Source organism: Bactrocera oleae, chromosome 2 (genome assembly GCF_042242935.1).
Source record: "Bactrocera oleae isolate idBacOlea1 chromosome 2, idBacOlea1, whole genome shotgun sequence".
NCBI classification, from domain to species: domain Eukaryota; kingdom Metazoa; phylum Arthropoda; class Insecta; order Diptera; family Tephritidae; genus Bactrocera; species Bactrocera oleae.
This window is the reverse complement of record NC_091536.1, coordinates 61,846,649-61,871,837: the sequence shown is the minus strand read 5'-3', so window position 1 is coordinate 61,871,837 and position 25,189 is coordinate 61,846,649. Positions and strand designations below refer to the sequence as shown.

The 25,189-nt window shown below is 34.8% G+C and overlaps 1 protein-coding gene across 3 annotated transcripts in view; it reads left to right on the top strand.

Annotated features, from left to right (window-relative positions):
- Positions 1 to 9,221, top strand: part of 5-HT7 (5-hydroxytryptamine receptor 7) — a 171,275-nt gene extending 162,054 nt beyond the window's left edge. For 2 of the 3 annotated variants that reach the window (XM_036368867.2, XM_036368868.2), the window contains one exon: positions 581 to 9,221. In XM_036368867.2, coding sequence (XP_036224760.1) covers positions 1,590 to 3,524 — 1,935 coding nt within the window. In that variant the 5' untranslated portion in view covers positions 581 to 1,589 and the 3' untranslated portion in view covers positions 3,525 to 9,221. The remainder of the gene's footprint in view (positions 1 to 580) is intronic. The other variant, XR_011394794.1, reaches the window with a different exon arrangement.
- Positions 9,222 to 25,189: the final 15,968 nt, after the last annotated feature.

Here is a 25,189-nt window from a genome sequence, read left to right as displayed (position 1 = left end):
ATGGCAGGTATATCCTATAGCGGTCCGATACGGAAATGTGCAAAATTTCATATGGATATCCCGAAAAATGAGGGACTAGTTCGCGTATTGGTATATACAGACGGACTTGGCTAAATCGACCTAGTTCGTCTCGCTAATCGGTTATATATGTACTTTGTAGGGGCTCCAACGCTTATATTTGGGTGTCGGAATACCGAAAGCACTCCAATTACATCAGCGTTTTTACTATTTTTGTGGGCGTGCCGAATCAGCTCAATTGGCCAACGTGGAGTTATACTTGTAGGAACCTATTTTTAAGACATTGGGTAGCTTTGAATTAAGCAATCATATTTTCAATTTTTGGTTGAAGTCTTTACGCTGCAATATTCTGTAAAAACTCAAAACAGCGCTATTTCTGTTATAGAAAAAGTGAGTACTTACTGGTTTGTTATGATTTTAATAAATTTGTACTGGTATAATTTGTGTCTGCAATATATGTGATTGTAAAAATACTTGTTGAAATACTATATCTTGAAATATTTTTGTTATAGAAACATATTTAAACTCAAGTCTTAAGTATTTGTTTTTATTTCCATTACAGCAACTGGTCAATCATATCATAGTTTCAAAAATCTCTCTTTGATAGATGAAATAATCAAATTCAACGGTTTCAATTCAACTAAACAATCTCCATTGTATAGCTTTGCTAAATTTAGGCAAGTTAACCAATTGGTCGATAGCAACTCCCCGATGAGACATATATCCCACGAAAGTCTGAAACCAACAACTTGAATTACAACAAGATTAATTGCCACGAATCCCAGTTCGGATATGACGGTGATTAAGTGCAATAAATGAAATGGCACGAGCAACAAATGAGATGTCCGAAAAACTAACAAAAAAACCACATGACGAACAGAAAATGCAAAAACAAAACCAAAGTTAAATTGCACAAAAACCCACTAAATAAACCGGAGAATCAAGCTAAATTGATTGAGATGTGAGGCTTCCTCAGTTTACTACGAAAATATGCGCACACAATGTGTAATGTTACAATTATGATTAATGACAAACAGATTAGATGCGACTAAATCAAACGATAAAACGAAATTTAAGCGAAAGAACAGCGGGAAAAACGTTAACGAGAAAATATCAACAACCACTTGGGCTTAGTGTGAAGCGAGCGCATGAAGCATGAATCGATACAAAGTCACAGAAGCCACAACGCAATTGCGAGCGAAAGATAAACAAATCCCGGAGGTAAGCGGGAGATAAATGGATTTACGGAATTTGCCGAGCCAACTGAAAGCGCTGGCTTTGAAAGCACAAAAGCCTGCGCGCCGTATATGCTTCCACACAAAGCACGTGAAAAATCTACTGGTCGACTAAGGCGACTTTGCGCGCCTTGGTTTTACAACAAAAACAAAACTGAATTGTAATTAACTAGTCAAGTTAGAGTAAGTACACAAAAAGCTTAATTTGAGTTTACAAGTGAGTTTTCTAAAAATTTCCCCCAGTCCAATTTTTTCTAATTTCCGCATAGTCCTACTCACACTCATTCATACATCGATTTTAATTTGAATACTTATACAACCCTATTCATTTTTTATATGGCTTCATACACACAGTCGGACGTCCGTCAACTGCAACAACACTATTGCGAAACAAATACACCTACAAAACATAAATACATCACATACACGCTGCCAAAGCGCTTTGCGTTTACAGTTCACCCAAACAACACCACCGCAAATAATAGCAACAGCAGCAACACACGCAGCAAATTGTTACAACGCGCGCAGCCTAGCCCGCGAGCACTGTGCCACACGCTACATGCTACTGTCCTTCTACTGCTCACTCTCCCGCTTAGCAATTGGCTAGCGCAGGCTTCAGCTGCCGCCACTGTCACCGCTACACAAGAGCGCCACCACCCGCTGCCGGATAGTAAGCCCACAAATACAGCGTTGAGCGGCGGCGCGGGCATTACGTATAACGCGCCTGACACGGCGGTACCAGTGAGCGATAGTGCTGATGATTTCAATAGCAGCGCATTTAGCACGAACTTAATTTCCATTGCCGATGTAATCAGTCTTACGTCAACGTTCTCAAACGTTAGCGGGAGTGGCGCGCTGAACGGTAGCAGTCAAAATGACAACAGTATTAGCGCGAGTTATGCGGGCGCTGGTAGCGGCAGCGGCGGTGGTGCAAGCGCCGCGCTCATCACAACTAGCAGCGTTTGGGATCCCATGGTTGGCGCACACCCCACCGACGTTAGCGCCGCCGCAACATCGCCGTCGGAGCAGGGATCGAACCAAGACGAGTTCGGCGAAATTGAGCTGCCGCCATGGCAAGCGATTATTGTCAGCATCGTGCTATTGCTCATCATCATCGGCACTGTAATTGGCAATGTGCTGGTCTGCATTGCCGTTTGCATGGTCCGTAAGCTGCGCCGTCCCTGCAACTATCTGCTCGTTTCGTTGGCGCTCTCTGATCTCTGTGTTGCGCTGCTGGTCATGCCAATGGCTATGCTGTACGAGGTGTTGGACAAGTGGAATTTCGGTCCCATACTCTGCGACATTTGGGTGTCGTTTGATGTACTCTGCTGCACTGCCTCCATATTGAATTTGTGCGCCATTTCGGTGGATCGATATTTGGCTATTACGAAGCCGCTAGAGTATGGCGTCAAGCGTACACCGCGTCGCATGATGGCTTGCGTTGCGCTGGTGTGGTTGGTGGCGGCGAGCATTTCGCTACCGCCACTCCTCATACTGGGCAACGAGCATGCGGACGAGCACGGCACACCCATCTGTATTGTCTGTCAGAATTTTGCATATCAAATCTATGCAACACTCGGTTCCTTTTACATACCGCTCTCTGTGATGCTCTTTGTGTACTATCAAATATTCCGCGCCGCTAGGCGCATAGTTCTCGAGGAGAAGCGCGCACAAACACATTTGCAGCATGCGCTCAACGGCACCGGCTCGCCGCCCGGCAATACAGACCTAACGGTGATGGGTAGCGGCAATGGACAACGCCACAGCAGTTATGGTAACACCTCGCTCACATATTCTACTTGCGGCGGGCTGAGTGCGCATCATACTAGCGGTAGTGGCGGAGCCGTGAGTGGCACCAGCGGTCTGCTCGGCTCACCGCATCAAAAGAAGTTGCGTTTCCAATTAGCCAAAGAGAAAAAAGCTTCCACTACGTTGGGCATAATTATGTCGGCTTTCACCATATGCTGGCTGCCATTCTTTATACTCGCACTGATACGACCCTTTGTCGAATCGGAAACTGTGCATGTGCCAGCCTCGCTGGCCTCACTCTTCCTCTGGTTGGGCTATGCCAACTCATTGCTCAATCCCATAATTTACGCCACACTGAATAGAGATTTCCGCAAACCCTTCCAGGAAATACTTTATTTCCGCTGCTCGAGTCTCAATACAATGATGCGTGAAAACTACTACCAGGATCAGTATGGAGAGCCGCCGTCGCAGCGGGTGATGTTGGGCGATGAGCGGCATGGCGCGCGGGAGAGTTTTCTCTGAAATTAGGCAGTCTAAGGGCGGCATGTGAGTGGGCAAGTATAAGCGTGGGCCGTAGGTAGGCGTGTCGGCACTAGACTCTATTAGTTTATCTAATTTAAGACTAAATAAGTTTCTTTCATGTGTGTGCATGTGTAAGTATGTGTATTTGTAGGTGTATTTGTATTCTCAGTGTTTCAAAGCGTTTTAAAGCAATTGTAAGCGTTTCAAAGTGACAATTCAAATGTAACATATATGAGTCATATACTTTATTGTATAAATTAACAAAAAACATAAAGAAACAAAAACAACAACAAACAAAGCTGATTAATTGAAAAATAAGAGTAGCCATAAAGAAAGTAAGCGGGAAAGATGGGGCTAGTGGACTAGTTAGAGCTCATAAAGTTACTAAAAATAATCACAATACAAATGTGTAAATATATATGTACAATTATGGTTTTAATATGTGTTTAAGCAGCTGCTCTATATTGAACTGAAGTAAATTAAATTAGCGTACACTTAAGCTCACCTACTACTAAGTACTAATGTTTTAAAAACTGCAAATAAAATTGATAAGATGTATGTATGTATATGGAAAACAAAGCGATACTGCAAGTGTAACTACAATTATCTGTGCGTATTTCTTGTGAATGTTAGTTAATAAGTACTAATTCCTAGTTTTAAGGTAGCAAAACAAACTACTAACTTGTGTTTATACTTTTCGTAACTGTTAAGTGCTGGAAATGCATATATAAATACAATCAAAAGAAACTGAAATTTGAAAATGTAGTACAAGTCATCAGATACATAATTACACACAACTACATTCATACGTATATACATACATATTATTATATGGTAAAAGGCAAGAAAAATTTACAACTTTTGTAGAAATGAAACTACAACTTTAACAATTTAGTTTGATAATTAATCTTCTTCTTATTTCCTCCCATTAACACAACTCTGGAAATTCTTTACAAAGCGATGCTAACCTCAATTCTGCAATACGCTCAGGTACATGAATGAGGAGCTCATGAGCAATGAAATATTTTTTGTTTAAACCTGAGTAAATTATAGCTATGATTTACTCACAAAATTAAAATTCAAAGAATAATGTTTGTATATCCAAAACTGTATATTCTAAAATCTTATGCGATTCTCACTTAATGACATACTTAACCAATTTGCTGCTTTTGAAAAAGCTGTAGATCTCTAACAATTAAATTCACTACTGATTCTAAGTTCGGAAATTCCCCTATAAAAGCCGAATAAAAAAGGGTTGGAGTCAACATTATCTAACTCTATCTCTCTCTTTCTCTGCCTGAGAAATAGAAAATGACTTGTGTTGTAAATGGTTTAAAAGTGAGCAAAGTTCAGAGAAGCAGTTGTATTCTGTCGATAGCATTAAGCTATGGTATTCCGAGTTCACAGTCTGTGCGTGAAATATAAGGTTATGCCGACCACTGTTTTAGAGTTCTTGACAGAGCTTAAATAGCGTTGCTGGGAGAGTCTGAAATGAACTGATGAGATCATCAAAATAGCAATGGGAACATCATATTTCGAATAACGACATTAATAAGTAGCGATCATGTCCCGTAATGAAAAAGCAAACCTTAAGGCTTGAAAAATTTCTGATAAAGTCCACTAGCTATTCAGGGTGCGCCTTGCAACGGTGAGCTTTCCGACGCTCTCAGCTGACATCAAGGCAGAGAACTTAAGTAAGAGGAGAAATTGAGCGTTAGTAATACATAAGTGTTGTCAAAGAAATCCCAGCTTAACATTTGTAGATATTAATCTCAGAAAGCTTGGTATATAGGAATTTTCGAAGTATGATGGTGCCCGTATAGCCTCTTATACAAGGGTTGCTTCACTCCATAAAATTACATTGAATCTTGAAAATAGTGAACAGACTTCTTTATTAGGAATTTACTGAATATATTTATTACGATGCTTTGTTCGACTATTTGCTATTTTTTGGGATATCTTCAATCTAGAGAGATTCCTCCCATGCCAAATTTCTGTCTGTTTGTATATCATAAATATACATATACATACTGGTTGGTTGAAAAGTTTCTGCGCCCGAAATGAAAAAATACTGTTTTTGATACGAAATATATTTGATTATTCAATATAATCACCTTTAACTTTAATACATTTATTCCAATGATCCTTCAATAATTTTATGCCATCCCTACAATGACTTTCCAGAAGCTCTGCAAAATACCCGTTTACGGCTGTAATTCGACGAAAAACGTTTTCCATGAATGAATGGTTTCAGGTTTCTGAAAAGGTAGTTGTCGCTGGGAGCCAAATTCTTAAAGTACGAATTCGTTGAATTTTGTCAGTGTTAAAACATCTTTGTGAGCAGGTGCATTGTCTTGATAAATTATGATTTTTTTGAGCTGTAAGCCACATGTACAAGCACAAACTTTCCAAGCAGCTTTTTCGTATGTAATTTCCATGTAAAATATAAATTACTCGGTCATCTGAGATGCCTATGGTATTCACTAACAATATTATGGACTTGCTAAATGATTTCTGGTGTAGTTGCGGTTTTTGGTCGTCCTTCGCGTGTATGGACGACCACATTCACTAGCTCAAAATTCAAGGATATTTATTGAAGATGAGGACTCCTTATACTCTTTTAAAAAATGTATATAAATTTCTATTTGCTTTTAAACCTTTTGAAACAAAGAATGTAACCACTTCGCGATATGCAATTTTTTCCATATTAAAAAAATACACTGACACGTCTACTTCAAATGGCTTGTAAACAAAGAATTAATTGACAGAATGACTTGTAACCTTGCATGTTTTCGCCAGATGTACCAACTTGAGGAAAAAAATTTCTTTCTATTTTTATATCTATTTCTTGGTGAGAGCAGAAACTTTTCAACCAATATTTCCACCTCACAATCACGCTCATCCATAAAAATTAAAGCAATTTCGTAAGTATTTTTCTATTTTAAGGAATATATGACTTATGTAATTACAACAATAAAATATGAAGTGTATGTGTATAATAATTAGAAAACTTGCTGAAGCTGTTCTAAACAACCAAAAATATAGCACTAAATTAGAAAATTTATTTTAATATATATTTTTTGTTGTTTATATAAAATTAGTAGTTTTTTGATAATGTCGATTATAAAACGACATTCGTATCTAATTAAAGTTATTGATATTTTTTGCATTTCCAAAAAATGTTTGTGCATTCGACAAAAATTTTGCGAATATTCTATATTTTTCCAAATTTTGTTATTGTGTAAATTTTACTAGTATTTATGAACCATTTAATGGTGACTTATGTAATTTCGTGTAACTGTATTATAAAAATACATTTTAATTCATTTTAAATAAAGAAAATTTGCCAATAAAGCCAAATAAAGAAATTCTAACCAAACGTATATGTGTATAAATATGTTAAACGAAAACAATGTGTTTATATTTTTAGTAAATTTTTTTAAATAATTTTTTATACAAAAGGTTTTTTGTTTTTAGTCATATTACTGCTGAATTAAAATAAAATTAATTGATATTGTATTTCTTTGTAAATAAAAACTAATATATTTAACTACCAATAAAAAAGATATTATTATTGTAAAAAGAGCAGAAAAGTGTTAAAATATATATAGATATGTGTGAAGTATACATTTGTTAAGTTCAAAGTCTCTTTATAGAAGTCACGTCTCTCTGTGATACAAATTTTAAGGTTAATTTTATTAAATGAAAATTTTATAGAAAGAAATAAAAGCAAAATAATAAAGTAGAAATATGAGAGCATACAATTAAAAGTAGCTACTTACTGTTATTTGGTAAAGATTTAAGTAAAAAAAATAAATAAAATTAATGAGAAAAAGCAAAAAAGCTGTCAAAAGCGAGAATAGAATAAATGTGAAAGAATTGAAATAAATAAATATTTAAATAAAATTTTAAAAAACAACAAAACACAAAAATGTTCACTGAAAAAGTCATCTTGATAACTGATAAGATGAAGAAGCATGCCATCAAATCATTCTAGCAAAGCAATTAAATACGCATTCATATATACATACATATATATGAGCATATGTATATACAAAAATAGTATTATAATTAAACATTCATGTGTTAATCAAAAAATCACTCATAGCTAGCACACACACATAGTAGCTATATACATATGTACATATACATATATATATAACGGCATTAATACGAGTATTACATGCTAAAATATTTTACATCTTCCATACTTTCATAGTTGACTTTCAGATTTCTATATATGTGCAAAAAAGTAAAATACTGAAAAGCCTCTTTCACTTTCTACGAACTACATAAGCTTGCAAGTGCTACAGAGTGGCTAAAGTGCAAGTTATTCATAATCAAAAGCAAGATGAGCAGGTTAGATTATAATTATTATCAAACGAATGAAAATGGGACTCTTCTAAGCATAGGCCTCTAATTTTCATCCAGTTTATATATACATTTTTTTTTAAGATTAAAAAATGGCGATTCGTTCTTAAAATTCTGAATGTGGTTTTTTATACACTGAACAGGGTATATTAAGTTTGCTACAAAACTTGTAACACCCAGAAGGGAACCCTATAAAGTATATACGATTTAGCCATGTCGAGTCATTATAGCATGTTTGTAGCTGCCATACAAACTGACCAATCAAAGTTCATGTAGAGAATTTTTGTATATGTGAAAGGTATTATAGCTTCGGTGCAGTCGAAGTTAACGCTTTTTCTTGTTTTCAAGGTAAAGAACTTCAATCAGAAAGTGGGTAATTTCTTAAATGTTTTTCTTTTTTACCTTGTCCCAAATTCTATAAAGAAAGACACTAAATCCAACATCCTCACATCAACAGCATACTATAAATATATATATGCAACTTTCGTTCTATAAAACGAAAAGAATTTCACGATGTTCTAATATTTCGAACTCTAACATTTATGAGGCATAAAAGTTCAAAAATTTAAAAACTTGGCCCCAAAATACAGATGACATCTTCGCCTATTGATTTAAAGAGCCGGCAGTAAATTTCACTTTAATATTATATTGGAAATCGAATTTTCGTGATACAGATTTGTACAGATAATCAAAAAGAGGGATGAATAATAAGATTTTTTCATAGAAGTATATGAGGACAGTATTAGGATAACAATATTAGATGAAGTTAGAGTATTGTGGAGGGTATGTAAAGTGGATCCGATTAATACTCCTTGGAATATCCTAAGTACCTATTCTGCTCTAAATCTTTTAATCTCTTTTCACGCTTTCAGTAGCGTATAGATCGAGATATTATGACCCCTTCCTTTGACTACACACTCTCAAATACCCTTTCGCCAGCATAATTGAAGAATATACCATAGTCTGAAAGAGGTTAAAAAACAGATTTAATACAAAACTAAATTTTTATTTGGAACACTCTGCACGTAAACATGCAAGTTCATTTCTTACAATCAACAATTTAATTTGAATGTGAATAACTGCAAAGCATGATTCAAATAAATACATTAAGTAAAAGTGAAATTTAAAACACAAAAAGAAAACAAGAAAACTGAAAAGTATGTATTATGTGAAAATTAAGTGAGTTCTGGTATGATTTACGAAACAAACTCTAAACTAAAAACAAACACACAAAAACTAAAAAAATTCTGCAAAAGAGTGCAACAGAAAAATACTGAAATACAAACTAAATAAATTTATTTGTCAATGACATAATAGAAAATGTTATATTCGCTGCGTATTTTCAATTTATAGAGGAAAGGGTCTGGTAAGTAGAAGAACATAGAATATATAAGGTATAGGAGTTCTAAAGAGAGAAAATTCAAGCTCAAACTGTTATTCTTCATAGCGATTTCATTTCTGCAACACTCAATATTTGGAGAAATATATTCTCAAGCACTAAGGGAGGTACTCAGCATATCTTTTATAATTTTTTGAGATTCACTGTTCTGTAAACTGTTTCTAGTTGCATTTGATAATTAATCATACCGACTACGCTACTGAGTTACCGCAGCAGGTAATTAAACGGAGAGCTAAAAGCTTTAACCGTCTGTCGATAGTCCGCATAATCCGTGAACAGGTTCTGACCTACAGAAAGACCACAAAAATTCACAAATCTCTTGACTTTACAGGAAAGACTCTCCCAAATTTCATGTCGTGACAAAAGCGTGCAATTTTTTCCCTTTATTAATAAATTTCAGGATCGAAGTTTTTTCGAAATAGTTAATCCAAAGTGAAACAACCGAAGCTGGTTTCAAGATGTTAAAAATACAAAGTATTCCAGGCAAAAATGCAAAGGAAAATATAGAAAACGATATCCATCAAATGTCTGGAACTAGATTTGAATTCAATTCAATGACTGATTATTGAAGGGCACACATATGCTTTAGCCGACGTTTACAATAATATAAGTTAATAATTAACATATTTATTTCAATAAAGTTCAATATCCTCTGTCGCATTTCAATTTCTGACACATTTCCATTTGTTCCAAATTTAATAATTTACCTTTCTCACAATATTTACTTAAAGTGCATTAAATTCCCTTCAAATGGCTCACGTTGCATTCAATGTGATGATTGCTGTTCGATAGTTATAATATTATATTAAGTAAAAATTCAATTAGTCAGAGGTGTTGTAGAATCTGATAGTTGTCGGAATCAGAATTGAAACCCATAAAAAAATGTAGTAGGTGTCATGGATTCAGATATTATTGGTTTGACGTTCGAAACAGAAAGTGTATAGGTTTTGGGTGTCACGGAAACCAATTTTATCGGTTTTGTTATCAGAAACAAAGCAAGAGGAACAGCTGATCTGTCTTGGATTCCACAACGCCCCTGAATAATTTACAGTCCGAATAAGAAGACATAGCCTTCCGGAAATATTATAATTCAGAATAAATAGACATAGAAGACATAGTCTTCTCTTTTAATAAATTCAATAAATATAGAAATAAAGTTAATTAAATAAAGATATAGAAGACTTAGTCTTCTCTTTATAGAAAAAACAAAAATTAACAAGCATTGTATTAAGTTATATACTTGTAGTACAATATGCAGCATTTTGATATTACTGGTTTTTTGAACCTATGGCAATTCTCAAAAAAACATAATAGGGTTAAGACCTTAAAATTGTTTAAAACTCGTGGATTATTATTTCTAAAATACATTTTCATAACGGCAAATTTGAAGAAGTAATTTACATGCTTGGGTGCTGATTAATTAGAAGACGGAGACAACGTAACCTTCAATTCCAAAACCTTCGATCATTCGCGACTTTTTCATATCAAGAAATATGTTGGCATCAGTCGTATGTTGATAAAAACGTATTATTGAACTGTTGGAAGGTAACTTTTGGAGCGTTATTGATGTGATACTGCAAGTTATATTAAAGCAAATAAAGATGGTCTAAGTTCGTGTGTAAACGATATTTTATACTACTTTGGTTAATAATCTATGCGTCATGTTTTTCGTGAAAATATCTCGTTAAATAAAGAAATTTTTCATTCAAAGACTTGATTTTGTTCGTTCAGTTTGTATCGCAGCTATATGCTACAGTGGTCTGATATCGGCTGTTCGAACAAATGCGCAACTTCTTGGGGAGAAATAAACGTGTGCAACATTTTATATCTATAACTTAAAAACTGAGGGCCTAGTTCGCGTAAACACAGGCAGACGGATAGATGGACACGGCTAAATCAACTCAGGGTCTCCATCGTATCCTTCTGGATGTTACAAACTTCGTGGCAAATTTGATATCACCTGTTAAGGGTATAAATAAGTAATTCCTAACGCAGTAAAAAATATTGTTTTGCATCTCAAAAACCATCAGATAGAACCTTTAAATAATCAAAAAGTATGTATTGTATTGTACATAATTTAGATAAATATTTATGGCAACCATCAAAAAATTCAAATAAAAGCGCGCGCTTAATGTTTGATAAATTTATCTAAAAACTCTGTATCAAAATCATCGATCAGGATAGACAAAAGAATCTTAAAACATAAAAAATAATACCACGAACTTCAACCATTTAACCATATTACAATTGCAGGAGGCAAAAGTGAGCAACATCATCTCCCTTAGTACTAAATACTGCGAACATTGCTTTGTATGTGTATATGAGTGTGCGTGGGTGTTCCCCACTTGGCCTTGGTTGCCGGTGATTGCTCAGCACAGCGGCGCCGGAGATTACTTTGTCATTGTCAATGTTCAAGTTGAAGTTGTTGGTATATGAACATTCCGAAAATTTTCCAGTTAAAGCAATTGGATATTTTCTATTTTAGCTTTTTCTTAGTTAGCTAACCGTGTGTTGTTGTGAAAATCCATATGCATTGTGGTAAGCATTTAAAAACTTTCTAAGAACATTCCTTTATGTATATTCCGGCAGTTAGTTTGTTGTTAGTAAAACTTAACTGTTTCTAATGCTTTTAAGCACTGAATGTCGGATGCAGGCAAATATTTCATTAATTTCCTGTAAAAACAATTTTAGTGTATTCGCTAGTGAGAAGGACAGGAAGCCAGAAAAAAATTGATTTTTGTTTTTAGAATTAAGTGAATAAAAAATCACAAAGTGATCAAGCTGTCGTGGTGTATTTCTTTAGAGATATTTGTTTTTAACACCAATTTTATGGTAAAGAAATGGCAAGGAGAATATCATATTATATATTTACTTATGAATATAATTATTTTTATGGCAGAGGAAGTGAATTTGACAAAGAGTCATTAGACGTCTGTGTTGATATTGAATCCATTTTATGTTAACAATGTTGTGCATTGCGGAAGCTATCGCTGCAAGTTTCTTTAACTGCAATTGAAACTCGTAAACACTTGCAGGAATCCAATTTACCGCACCCGCTAAGCCACAAATAAGCACATGGCAATCCAACTGGGAACAAAGTTGTTTATTTAATTTCTTTAACTCAGTCAAAACTGAGACAGCTGACACAATATTAACTTAAAATGACGACTGTCTCACATGACATGACATTAAATAATCAGGCTAAGGACATTTCTTGTTCGTCGTTGAAGCAGACCAAAGGAATAGTCGCAATAGTGGGCGAAAAGAGTTCGGCCAATCTGCTACGTACAATGCGTAGGCTGTCGTATCGCTTACATTTTCTGGGATTCTCAAGGTATGATTTAAATCGACTTCCGAAGGAGTAAACGATGCCGAACATGAAAGGTATGCCGTAACGGACCATTACTTTCCAAACCTCCGCCGTACGTATTTTTGAGACGAACTATCTTGGAACTATATATAAGTATATTAGTTTTTCGTGTTTCTTTGTAGCCTTAGTACTTCGTACATAACCGATCGGGGAATCATTATTTATAAAGTTATTTTTGACTCAAGTTTTTGTTAAACAAATAATAATATTTTATTTCTTAGATAATTTGGAAACATTACAAGTGTTGCAAAAATACTCTTCTATTCTTTTGAATAACCTCTACCGAATCAACGAATTATTTCGGAGAAACTTTATCGATTATTGCCACACATTGGTTGTCCGTTTAGGTCGTCGCAAGCCATTGTATAGGATCAATATGCACTGTTCATTAAAAGAGGCCTACGCGAGTGGATTTGTAATAATTATAGTTATATGTTGCGACAATCGTTTTAATAAACCTTGATTTCGATACATTTCTATACTGGTCTGTCTTTTTGTAAACGTAAGGAATAATTCGAATTTAATTATATTATTTGCTTGCTCGATTCGTCACTTTGTATGGTTCAGCTATGATGGAGGAAATAAATGCGATAGCTATCGCTTATAATTTATTTCCGATTAACAATTGCGAAGGAAAACTTCCTCAATCATTTTATGGAGTTTTCCCGTACTTTTAACTACTTTATTTTCTCAGAGAATGAAATAAAATATGTTTTCCTATTATCCTATTTCAATCATATTTTTGCATTACTTAATATATTTTTTTATAATAATAAGAAATATGGATAATATCCAGTTTTGGTTCGCTTTGACAGCAATGCAATGCTGCGTAATGTTTAGCCAAGAATTACTTGAGAGGATCTAGGGCATACTTAATTTCCTATTATTTTACGTTTACTAAAATTAGCCTAGTTACAGTATTTGTTATGTACTTAGAAGTACAATGGTAATACACCACTAAATACGTGGGCAAACATTCATACAAACAGATACAATGAGGGAGTAACACATGTGTAAGTGTGTTTGTCGATAACAATCCGCATATCGAGTTTCTTTGTGACCTTGCACTATTTACCCAAGGCAATCTTGGCCGGCAGTCAAACGTAATGGAAATTAAAAAAACAAAGCAAATATAAAAGCTTGAGCTAAGATTTCATTTGTATAGATTCCATTTGTATAGATGCCAGTTGTAGATAAGTTGGTCGTGACAGTAGCTTAAATTAAAGATTGTTTTTCTAATAGCAAACGCTTAAGGCTTGTAATATCAAATCTCTGAGTCAACATGTAATGGAAAAAAGCTCACTACTTAAGGGTGTGGGATTAAAATTTCGGATTCCAGCAGTTAGTCAATCACCAGACGTTATGAGAAAGGTTTTTCGACTTATACTTTAAACCAAATATGCTTGCATGGCCCAGAGAAGATTTTGCGATAACATCACGAACAAAAAACAAAACAATTTCAAGAAAGTTCTTTATAAACAGTTACCCTATTCGAAGAAACGTCGGTTTATAGGCCTTGAATTGGAATCAGTCTGAATATATGTAAATAAAATAAAATGGTGGATTTTACTCCAAATTTATACCACCGATGTAAGGAGAGGAAGTAATATAATGTATTGATACTTTCCTCAAAATTAGTTGAGAAATACACTACCCGAAAAGCTAGTTCATATCAGATATAGCCATTTGGTCGATTTGGACCAGTTCAGGATAGAATTCCAATCCAGTCTTCTCTATTTTTGCAACTACCAATGCGATTTTAGATAAGCTAAAATGTCAATGAAATCGTTACGCTTTTTAAAGCAGGCGTTAATCCGAAGAATTCAATTAAGTAAAATCTACATCCTCATCAAATTCATTACTTTAACACAGAAGGGACTTATCTTACATACTCTTAGCAAATACCGCCGCTAATATTTTAATAGTTGAATTATTTTCGTCAACATATTCCGCGCGTCTACTTGATTTTAAATCGCTGAGTAATGTCGGTACCGTCATAAAGCTTATACAGGCCATTGTTACATTCCTAGCGGTAGAGCCTCTTCATAGAATCTTGCCATCATCAATAGTACAGTGTTCTCTGGTAGTTGAGCTGTCGATGGAAATTTAAGGAGATATTGAATTGAGATAGACGGGAACATTAAAGAAGAAGAAGATAGTATTTCAATTTATTGACCGACGGCTGTTAAAAATTTTAAATCTGACAAAATTACATTTATTTTTATAATCGAAAAACTGGAAGTTCACTGTACAGAAAAATATATGCAAAATGCCAATTTGAACAATGTTGTTTTTAAAAAAGAAAAACGCATTTAAAGATAAACCGATTGAGTGGGATGAACTAAGCGACCACACTTTGAAAATCTGAATAAAAAAATATTTAAAATATTCATATAAAATTTATTATGGTCTCCGTGAAAGTATAATCAAAATATGCCAGCAAAAGAACATTTTATTTTGTCTGGAAATTTCACGTTAGGTGTTAACCTTAAATTTTTCATTATACTTGTATTTATCGTATTTCTACCACAAAAAGTTTCATCCTATCAAAACCAAAACAATTATATGGAAAAAACCCAGATATTAATTTAAACACACATCTGTAGAGGTTTTATCGTAGTAATTTTTTACCGACAATAAAATTTGTACCTGCTCATATGTTTGAAGACAGTTAAATAAAGTGATTTTGTACACCTTTAGGTATTTCTGCTTACATGCTCTCGCTTCCACTTCAGTATAAGGATATAACATTCCAAATTTATATATATGGTAAATATGTACCCATACGAACACAGGAAATGAAGCAAAACCATTGAGAAAACTTTGCAAACCGCCATTCAAGCGATCTGATTACCCAGAGAATAACCATTATTTACCCAAAAATATCTATACGTGTACAGATAAGCGCAAAATATAAATAAATAGGTATATATAATAATATGTATGTGAGTGAATCGGTGTAAAATTTAGTATTAGCGTAAATGTATTGATGTCGGCGCTTTAACCGCAGGCGATATGTAACTAAAATAACTCAGCGAAAAAAGACAAATATGCGAAATGCCTTTGGCATTTGCTATAAGTGCTAAATCTCAACAAATTGCCTCTTTCGTTATTGTTGTCTCCTGGCTTTGTTATCACTGTCATCCCCACATTAGTTGCAACAAATTTTCTTAAAGCAAGCTGTGTAAAGTAGACAAAACAAAAAGCGAAACTTTTCTGCTTATACACAATTTTATTGTTTATTATCTCAGTGCAGATAAGACAGCGGAAACGGAAGCACGCGCTTACTCGCACAGAGAACGGTATATACGCGGGAATTTATGTATGTACTACTTATAAATATATAAAGCAAACTTAAGCCAAAGCAATACGGATTGCGACGCGTAATCGCTATATAAGGCACCCTTACTTTTTTCAAAACTTCAAAAACACATACACACACTCACACATTTTTGTATACACACGCATGTACTTGCGGTTTCATAACTGTTTATTTGTAAGTGTTTCACGCCACACGTCGATTTAATGAAAAAGTTTCGAAGCACATTTTGATTCAAAAGTACTTAAAACCAGCACAACTCACTGCGCCACATTGCTTCAGATAAAGTGCAACCGCATGGCAATAAGTGACGCTGTAATTACATTCGTTGAACGCACACACGCCCCTTGGTGGCAGTCAAAATGTTTCGTATACGCGCCCCCGTGCCCAGGTGAGTTGAACGAAACAAAACGAATTTCCTGCTGGCATTTACTTGAGCTGTCGCAACGCTTTGCTATTGCTGCTGCTTTTGTTGTTGATATTGTTGTTGTTGTTGCTGCTGTAGATGAACAATAACTTTTTAAGTTTCGCATTTTCTTGCTGCGCTCGGCAAAAACTTGGTAATAAGATCAATATGCTCTTGAAAATAAAGTGATTTTTATTTATGGAATAAAAGTATAAGTAATCACTTGCGTTAAGGAATGAGTGTGATGGTGGGTAGAATCAACTGTTATTACAAATTTGACTCATTATTTTTTATTATTTTATGTTATCAATAAATGATCATCTTTATCGTCAGCTTGACTTGCATGTATAGAGTGGTTTTAAATTTTAAGTGCTTATTGCCAATGCTTACATAACTAATTGGCTATAAATATTATGTCCGCATGGTGTTTTTCCATTGAAAAACTAGAGAAAAATAGTATAGCTTAAAGAAAGCACTCTATTTTCAAGCGATTTTACTAAACATAAGTCATCTCTTATGTCTAACTTTTCGTCGGAAAACTTTGGGTAGCGCTTTAATCTGATAAATGGTTTTCTTAGAGAAGACTTGGAAAATGTATAATGCCTCGCAGTCCAGGTTCGAATCCATTTTGTGTTTGAAAACTATTTTATCAATTGCAATGGCGATGACAATTGACCATCACTGATGTATGATATGATGCCGTTTGAAATGTTTTGCAGAGAACCACATTGAGACTCTATTAAACCACCAAACCTCAAAATTTTATATCTTGGACAGGGTATATTAAAGTCAATCAGGATATGATCTACGCGGTTTTCTTAGTAGGAAATATATCAGACCTGACAATACGCCATCGTTGGCTTTTATCCGATTATTCTACATGCTCACCGTTTTCGGCGCACCCCCCACCAGGGTCCCTTAAAAAAATTTTGAAAATCGTCACCGAAGAAGAAGAGTTACCGAATAAAGCATCTAAGAGCACTTTGCAAAGTTCTCTTGAGATAGTTGCGGAATCGGATCGCGCTCTTATTATATTTTGTGAAACCGCGTTATTAGTTTTTTTAGAGGGATGATTTCAAATATGTGCAACCTAAAGCTGACAAAGCCAGTTATCAAATTGTATATGCGATAATTTGGCATTGTATAATTTTTTAAAATCTCGTCATTAAGTTCATTCCCGATTGGCAACAAGATTTTGATTCAAAGTCGATTTTGATTTCACAATTCAATTAAAGTTACGAAGCCCATGAACCATGCATATCAAACTAAATTGCATTTAACAGCTTTCTAAAACTTTCAGTTTAGCTTAGCAAACATTCACACGTTCAACGCACTGTCTTTTTATACGAAGAAAATTTCACCAGATAATAACAAAAGGTCACAAAATGTTGCAACAAAAGAAATCTGCAGCGTATGCACTTAACAATATTTGAAATTGCATTTTAAGCCAATAAAGTAGCCAAATGCTCCGGGGATACTTTATGGCCAAGAGCGTCCACACACACTATGTGCTGAAGCGACGATTATTACAACAAACAAAGAAGAAGAAGAACTTAAAATGCTTAAATTCTTGCTACTGCACACATACACTGTGATGTAACAATAAATGTGTAGGTGTGTATGTAGAGATATTTTTTTGGCGAAAAAATGAAAGTGACGTTCGCAATTGATGTTCCCAGACGGCCTTACATCTGCAAGTGGTAACCTTCGAGTTTCCCTCGGCTGCGCTCGGCCCAGTTCAGTTTAGCTCAGGTGTTCAAATAATAAAACGAATTTACACTTAATGCTAACTTTATGCACAAAGCGAATTTGGAGGCGAAGTATAACAAGCAAAAATGGTAAAATGCTTCAAAAATGGAAAAAACGTATATAAAATATTTACAACAAAAATGAGAATCGCCGAAAGAACATGAAAAGAAAAACAAATGTTGCTCTCGGAGCATTTTAGCACCGAACTTTATGTTTGGAATTTTAAAGTTGCGCTCATAATGAGAATGTTTTCTTCTACATATGTATGCGCGCGTGTGTGTAGTGGTGCAACGTAGTGGAAGTTATGACACATACATAACGAATTACGTATTAAAAGTGTATTACAATCCGGTTTTTATGTGCCTTTCAGTGATATTCTCAAAGGAAACAAAGTCACATGTTCACATTAAAAATTTAATAGTTGTGATCAAATGACGAATACTTAAGAGAACTGCATTATTTTCATTCTTTCCTTATTACAGTCGGCTTACTGCATAATTTTAGTGGCAAAAACGAACCAGCTTAATGCAAAAATTCTTAAAAGTAAAAAAAAGAAGAGTGAAATTTGCAATTGCAACCAAAAAAGTTTTAGTTCTGGCAACAGCTGTCAGCACCTAGAACATTTGTTTTTAATTTTTTCTTTGGTTTTTGCAATTAATTTTCACTGCAAGCAAAGGCAGTGATGTAGTAGTGGTGAAACAAAAAGCGCGCTGACAACGCATTCGGACGCATGCGACACCTGAAAAGATGGACACGAAAATTTAGAGCAACAATAGACTATGACCATGACAATAGACCATAAGCAGCAAAAATTGTAAAAAATTGGTTGTAATTTTATCTACGGCTATTTTTATCATTATTCTACGTTCCGCAGCTGCTTTGCGCATCTCCAGCGATAAGCTTATAAAAATGTTTCTAAGTAATCAAACGAAAAGTTGTGTGTTTCCCCTTTACTATGCGGATACAGATTTGTTATAAACGAGAGTAATTTATGAATCCAGTGATTTTTGGAATAAGGGATGCATTTTGTTTTAATATATTATATTTCGATAAAGAAGATATAATAATAATAGAAAATAACTTCACTTCTACTTCAGAAAAGTTTTAATAGATTTATTGCGGTACACAAAACATTACTACGAAATTATGCTCGAAATTCACTTTTGTGTCAGTTAATTGTTCTTCAAATGAAAAGGTTTCGGTGTTTTACTTCTAATAGTATGATTAGTTCCGAACAAATTCATTAATTCCTTTAAGCGCTTTTGTTGCTATTAGAAATTCAAAAATACAAATGCCGTTTGTGGTGACACTGAACGAAGAGGTATGTTAAATTTCATGGAATCTCAACTACCATATTTTCCTTCCATTAATTCGATCACGTTTTACACTTGGATCCGGCATTTTCTAGGTCTGGTGAGAGAAAAAATCAATGTTATGTGTACAGCCCATCCATGGGATCACTACTATATAAATGTATATCTATTTTATTTAGATAGGTTAAGAATTATATATATATAGACCCTCTAAGCTTGATTTAACCTCATATTTAACACATCAAAATCTTTTCTAATATTTAGAACAAAACGTACCAGAATACTTTTCCGAAAAATGCTAACAGGTAAAACATCTATTTACCCTTGACATCAAATAATTATTGACTTACAAATCAAAAAGAACCTGAACTTCTATCTTTTTTTGTTATTTGGAGAACCAGAAAAGTAGACCCTAGAGCCTATGGCTGATGAAAATATTATATATATATTACTGAAAATAATATTTTAATATATTATTGAAATTAGGAGAGAATCCTTTCCTGATGATAATAAGTCTGTATCCCGGCTGATTTTATACATCATATATGGGCCACTATGTGAGTTATCTTAATTAAATTGAGTGCGCGTGTTTTTCTCCTAACGGAATTTTTTAAAGAAAAAAATACAGAAAATTCAAATTTAATGAAGAATGTTTATCATCATTTAAACAAAAATTCTTTGACATATATTTTTTTTTTAAGATTATCTTTTCCAATTTTTGGCCGTCACGGTGTGATATCACACGATCGTGGCTAATTGACTGGCCCAAAAAGTGAAGTTATCTGGTCACTGAAATGATCTCTCAATAAATCCATTGCTTGATGCGATGTGTGGTCAGTGGCGCCGTCTGTTTGAAACCAAATGTCGTCGAAATCACGAGCTTCAATTTCAGGCATCAAGTAGTCGGTTATCATGGCGCGATAAGGGTTTCCATTGACGGTTACGTTCTCACCGGTATCATTTTTGTAGAGTATGTACCGATCATTCCACCGGACCTAAAACCACACCAAACCGCGATTTTTTCTGAATGAAATAGCAGCTCTTGAATCTTTTTAGGTTGCTCTTCGTCCCAAATTCGGCAATTTTGCTTGGTCACATACCCATTGAGCCATAAATGGGCCTCATCGCTGAATAGAATTTGGCTCGAAAACGTCGGATCTTCTTGAAAATTTTCAAGAGCCCAAAGAGCGAAGCGATGTTGCTTGGTAAAGTCGAGCAGCGTCAGTTCTTGCACAAGCTGTATTTTATATGCTTTCAATTTAAGATTTCGACGTAAAATGCGTAAAGTCGTTCCATACGTTAGTCCGAGTTGCTGCGAACAGCGCCGAATCGACTATCCACGGTCTTCGTGTACAATCTCAGCTACGGCCGATATATTTTCTTCACTGCAAGGTGGACGTGGTCTATTCGGTCGAATATTATCCAATAATGAAACTGCAGTTTCTAAAAGTTGTTTAAGCGTTAGTCTTTCCACCCATATAATAATCCAATATAAACATAAATGGTCGGCATGATGAGATGAGTTGATTTTGCCATGTCCACCTGTCTCTCTTTATAAACGCGAGCTAGTCCCTCAGTTTTTGAGACATCGATCTGAAATTTTGCACCTGTTTTTTTTTACTAAGAAGTTGCTAATTTTTTGGAACTGCCGATATTGGACCACTATAGCATACAGCTGCCATACGAAATGAACAATCTGAATCAAGTGCTTGTAAGGAAAACTCTTTCATTTGACGAGGTATCTTCACGAAATTTGGCATGCATAATTATTTAAAGAAATAATGCAATCTCCAAAGAAATTGTGTAGGTCGGATGACAATATCATATAGCTGCCATATAAGCTGATCGATCGGAATAAAGTGCTAGCATGGAAAACTTTTGACGAGGTGTCCTTACGAAATTAGATCGGAATCAAGTTCTTGTAAGGAACCTTTGCATTTGTGAGGGGTATTACAACTTGTTAATCTCATATCCGTAATACCATCATTTCCGATCTTCTGGTTGACGTTAGCCACATCTCCCCGGATTTAATCATTGTAAGTTGCAAGAGTATAATTTTACCTGAACTTAGCCCTTTCTTACTTGTTTTTTATTGTGATTGTAAATTTTATCTCTGACTTCACTCAGAAAACATTTAAACAGAATTAGTTAACTTTAACAGTTAACTTCGTGCCTATAATTCTCATGCTCAGTTGCAAGAGTATAATTTTACCTGAACTTAGCCCTTTCTTACTTGTTTTTTATTGTGATTGTAAATTTTATCTCTGACTTCACTCAGAAAACATTTAAACAGAATTAGTTAACTTTAACAGTTAACTTCGTGCCTATAATTCTCATGCATCGCATAGAGATATATGTTTACCACAACTACAATTTTTGGGCATTTATATACATACATTTTCATATAAGCAGTTTATATGTATATAATACCGGTGTGCATATGTAACTTTTATAAACCATACCAATGGCATTGAGCAACAACAATACGAACATCAACACCAACAACTAAAAGTAAATAACAGTGGAAGCAGCAGCAACCTGCCGCTATCGTTCTAACGATGGCAACCAATAGCGGTGGTTGCAGCGGTGAGCTAACTAAATACGTATGCATAAAGGAAGTGGTAGCAGCAAGTTTAACCGAAAAACCGCGCTTACAACACAACAACACAATGCTGCGCAGAGGTCACAGGGCGGTGGTGGCGGTAATTGTACGAGCAATTTTAAAAGCAAACAAAATGTTGCCGAAACACCGACGCCCACACAACAAAATTACCAAACTATTTGCTACTAAGCACATCCACGCATACTCTCTTCTATATGTGAAGGTGTAGTGGCGCCAACGGAAGTGGCAGGAAACCGAAAGGCAGGTGAAGACAGATTTGCTAGTAGATTTATTTCTCTATATAAAGTCAGCTGCAATATGCTAAGGAACGGCAGCGGCAGTGGCAGCAGCGTGTGGCTAGTTTTATACGAGGTGCGGCAGCGTTGTGGCAGAGTGCAGCCAATCTTTCAGCATAATCTTACAAAGCTATACATACATACTCATATGTACATATATTTGTGTGTGTGAGCATGTTTCTACTTCCGCATCCGAGCCACTGTAGCGTGTGTTTTAATCTAAGCGAGTGTGCCAATGTGCGTGTATGTGCTTGTGTGTGTGTGGCTATTAAATATGCCCCATAAATTATTTTATTATTCCCTTACTGACAAGCAAGTCGAAATTTTGTGTAAATAGTTGCAGTTTGTATGCTAATGCAAGGAAATTTATGACATGTAAGTTTGTGTGTGTCTTTGCGAGCTCCATGAAGAACAACAGGGTCATAAATGGGAAATATTTAAGTTTATTGAGTTAGAGTTTTAGTTAGGTTAAAAGATAGACAGAATGTTTTATACTAACTGTATTTACTAGGAAAATAAGAATTTTTATCACATATAATTGGATCGCAATTAAAGTCTACGAACGAATATTTTCTTGTGTAATTATCTCTTTTGACATTGAATTTTATACAAAATATGTAAGGAAGGGCTAAGTTCGTGTGTAATCAAAAATTGTATACACTTGCTACTTGCAAGAATCAAACCCTGGAAATACTTTCAGTTGTTAGCAAATATTCATATTAAAAAATTTTGTGAAAGAATAAAACTTACATTATTCGATGAAATCGTCAATAAATTATAATTAAATTTGGTATCTGCTTGACCTATATTGATAGCCATAAACTTTGACTTAGTTTTATTGCTATTTAAAAAAAAAATTATATTCAAAACACCTTCAAATAGGATATATCTATGTGATATTAACTCGACCGAAGAGGCTTAATTTAATGTATATTTGGTTGATGAGGAAAACGTCAACCAGAGGAGCGAGAAAACTGGTCCATTTAATTTCACTAAAATATCATACATTTTGACCAACCTAAACTGTTAAAAGACAGGTGGAAGGACGGAAATCATTTTATTGGGTATTTTGGTGATAGAGAAAGGGACGGGCTATTGCATTAACTTTGACATTGCTAAGTTATACGAGAACATAGTTCGAAGCAATTTTATATATAAATAATACTCACTGCCATCACCATATTCGGCATAAAACTTGTTAGAATTACGAAAATCATTATAAGTACTATATGGGAGTTGGGGGTAGTATCGACCCGATTTTATCACTAACCTATGCTAACCACATACCATTAACAGACTAATAACATAATCCTTGGATTTCATTAAGATACCTCACATATTATCACCAATCATACATAGTAAAGTTAGCCGGATGTTCAAAAATCTAGATATTAGTGATATGTGTCTAGGTCAATTTTATCCATTTTCGACATAAAGATGCACTTTATAATTAAAACGTACGCTCTAATTTTCAATACTATTATCAGGAAAGGATAATCTCTGAATTTCAATTATACATCTCACACATTGACCGATATTTTCGGTAAAAAGTCAACTATAGATACTGGGGTTCACATATCCGGTATCTGAGGGCTCGAACAGTTGTAGTCCGATTTTGACAACTTTTCATTTCGCCCATTTTCGCACTATAATATAGGAATGTCAGAAGAATGTTACATATCTAATGAGCCGCGCCCATCGCTTAATTTTGAACGCATTTATGTAAAGCTCTTTACTACTGCGATCCACTGTGCCAAATTACAGTTCTATATTTTAATTAAATGCTTAGTTATGGCAATTTATAGGTTTTCGTTTAATGGCGTTTGTGGGTAGGGAAGTGGTCTGATTACATTAATCTCCTTACATTTTTACCAAGAAATACGTGTGACAAGTTTCATTACAGTGACTCACAAAATTCACCACGCTTCTGTTGAAAAGCCATTTCTTTTTTTATTCTGCCTCACATTGCAGTTTAACACAATTCCGCCTAAATACTTATATTGGTTGGTGTTTGAGGTACTGTTACCATTATGGTTTACGGCATCACCAAAATGGCCGAAGGCAAGCGCGTTCAATTTCGAGAGTTTCGTTTAAAGAGTTCGGACGTATGCAAAAAAGTGAATTCATAAAATATAATAATTTAATTTATACATTGCTTCCAAAAGTAAGAGACAAAAATAAAATAAATACGTTTTTCCGTCGCTATAGTTGGTTATCTCCAATGGAGTTGAAGACGAGATGAAAAAGTATTAAATGATGATGTGACCTGGAGAAGCAACCCCCATTATGGTATGGGGGTGCATGGCGACCAATGGTGTTGGTAGGGTGGCGAAAATCGAAGGACGAATGACGGCAGAGTCTTATATTGAGATTCTGCGTAGTCATTTCCTTGCCACTGTTGGAGACTTGGGTGAAAAGGGGTCCGACAAAACTATTATAGTCTGTGGCAGGAGTATAAAAATTAACTTAATTTTAAAACACAACTCTAACAATTGCATATGAATGTAAAATATTTTCCTTTCTAGAAATAAATTCACTCATCTGTGCCACACAGATATATTAGAACACATATATCTACCAAATAATAATATTCCTTCCACTTGCATTTTATTGCTCAAAGGCATTGTTGTCAACTCAACTGAAATTGGTTCTCACACGATGCTGCAAAAGTGCATAGTAATAATTATTGGTTCTTCACGTGTTGCTCTCCACTTTCACAGAATACATGACGAGAACAGTAATCCACCATGGCCCACAAAAATAACAGATGTGGGAACTCACTTTTGAAAATTCACAATGATATACGTTAAATATAGAAATATTTATATACATAGTGGCTA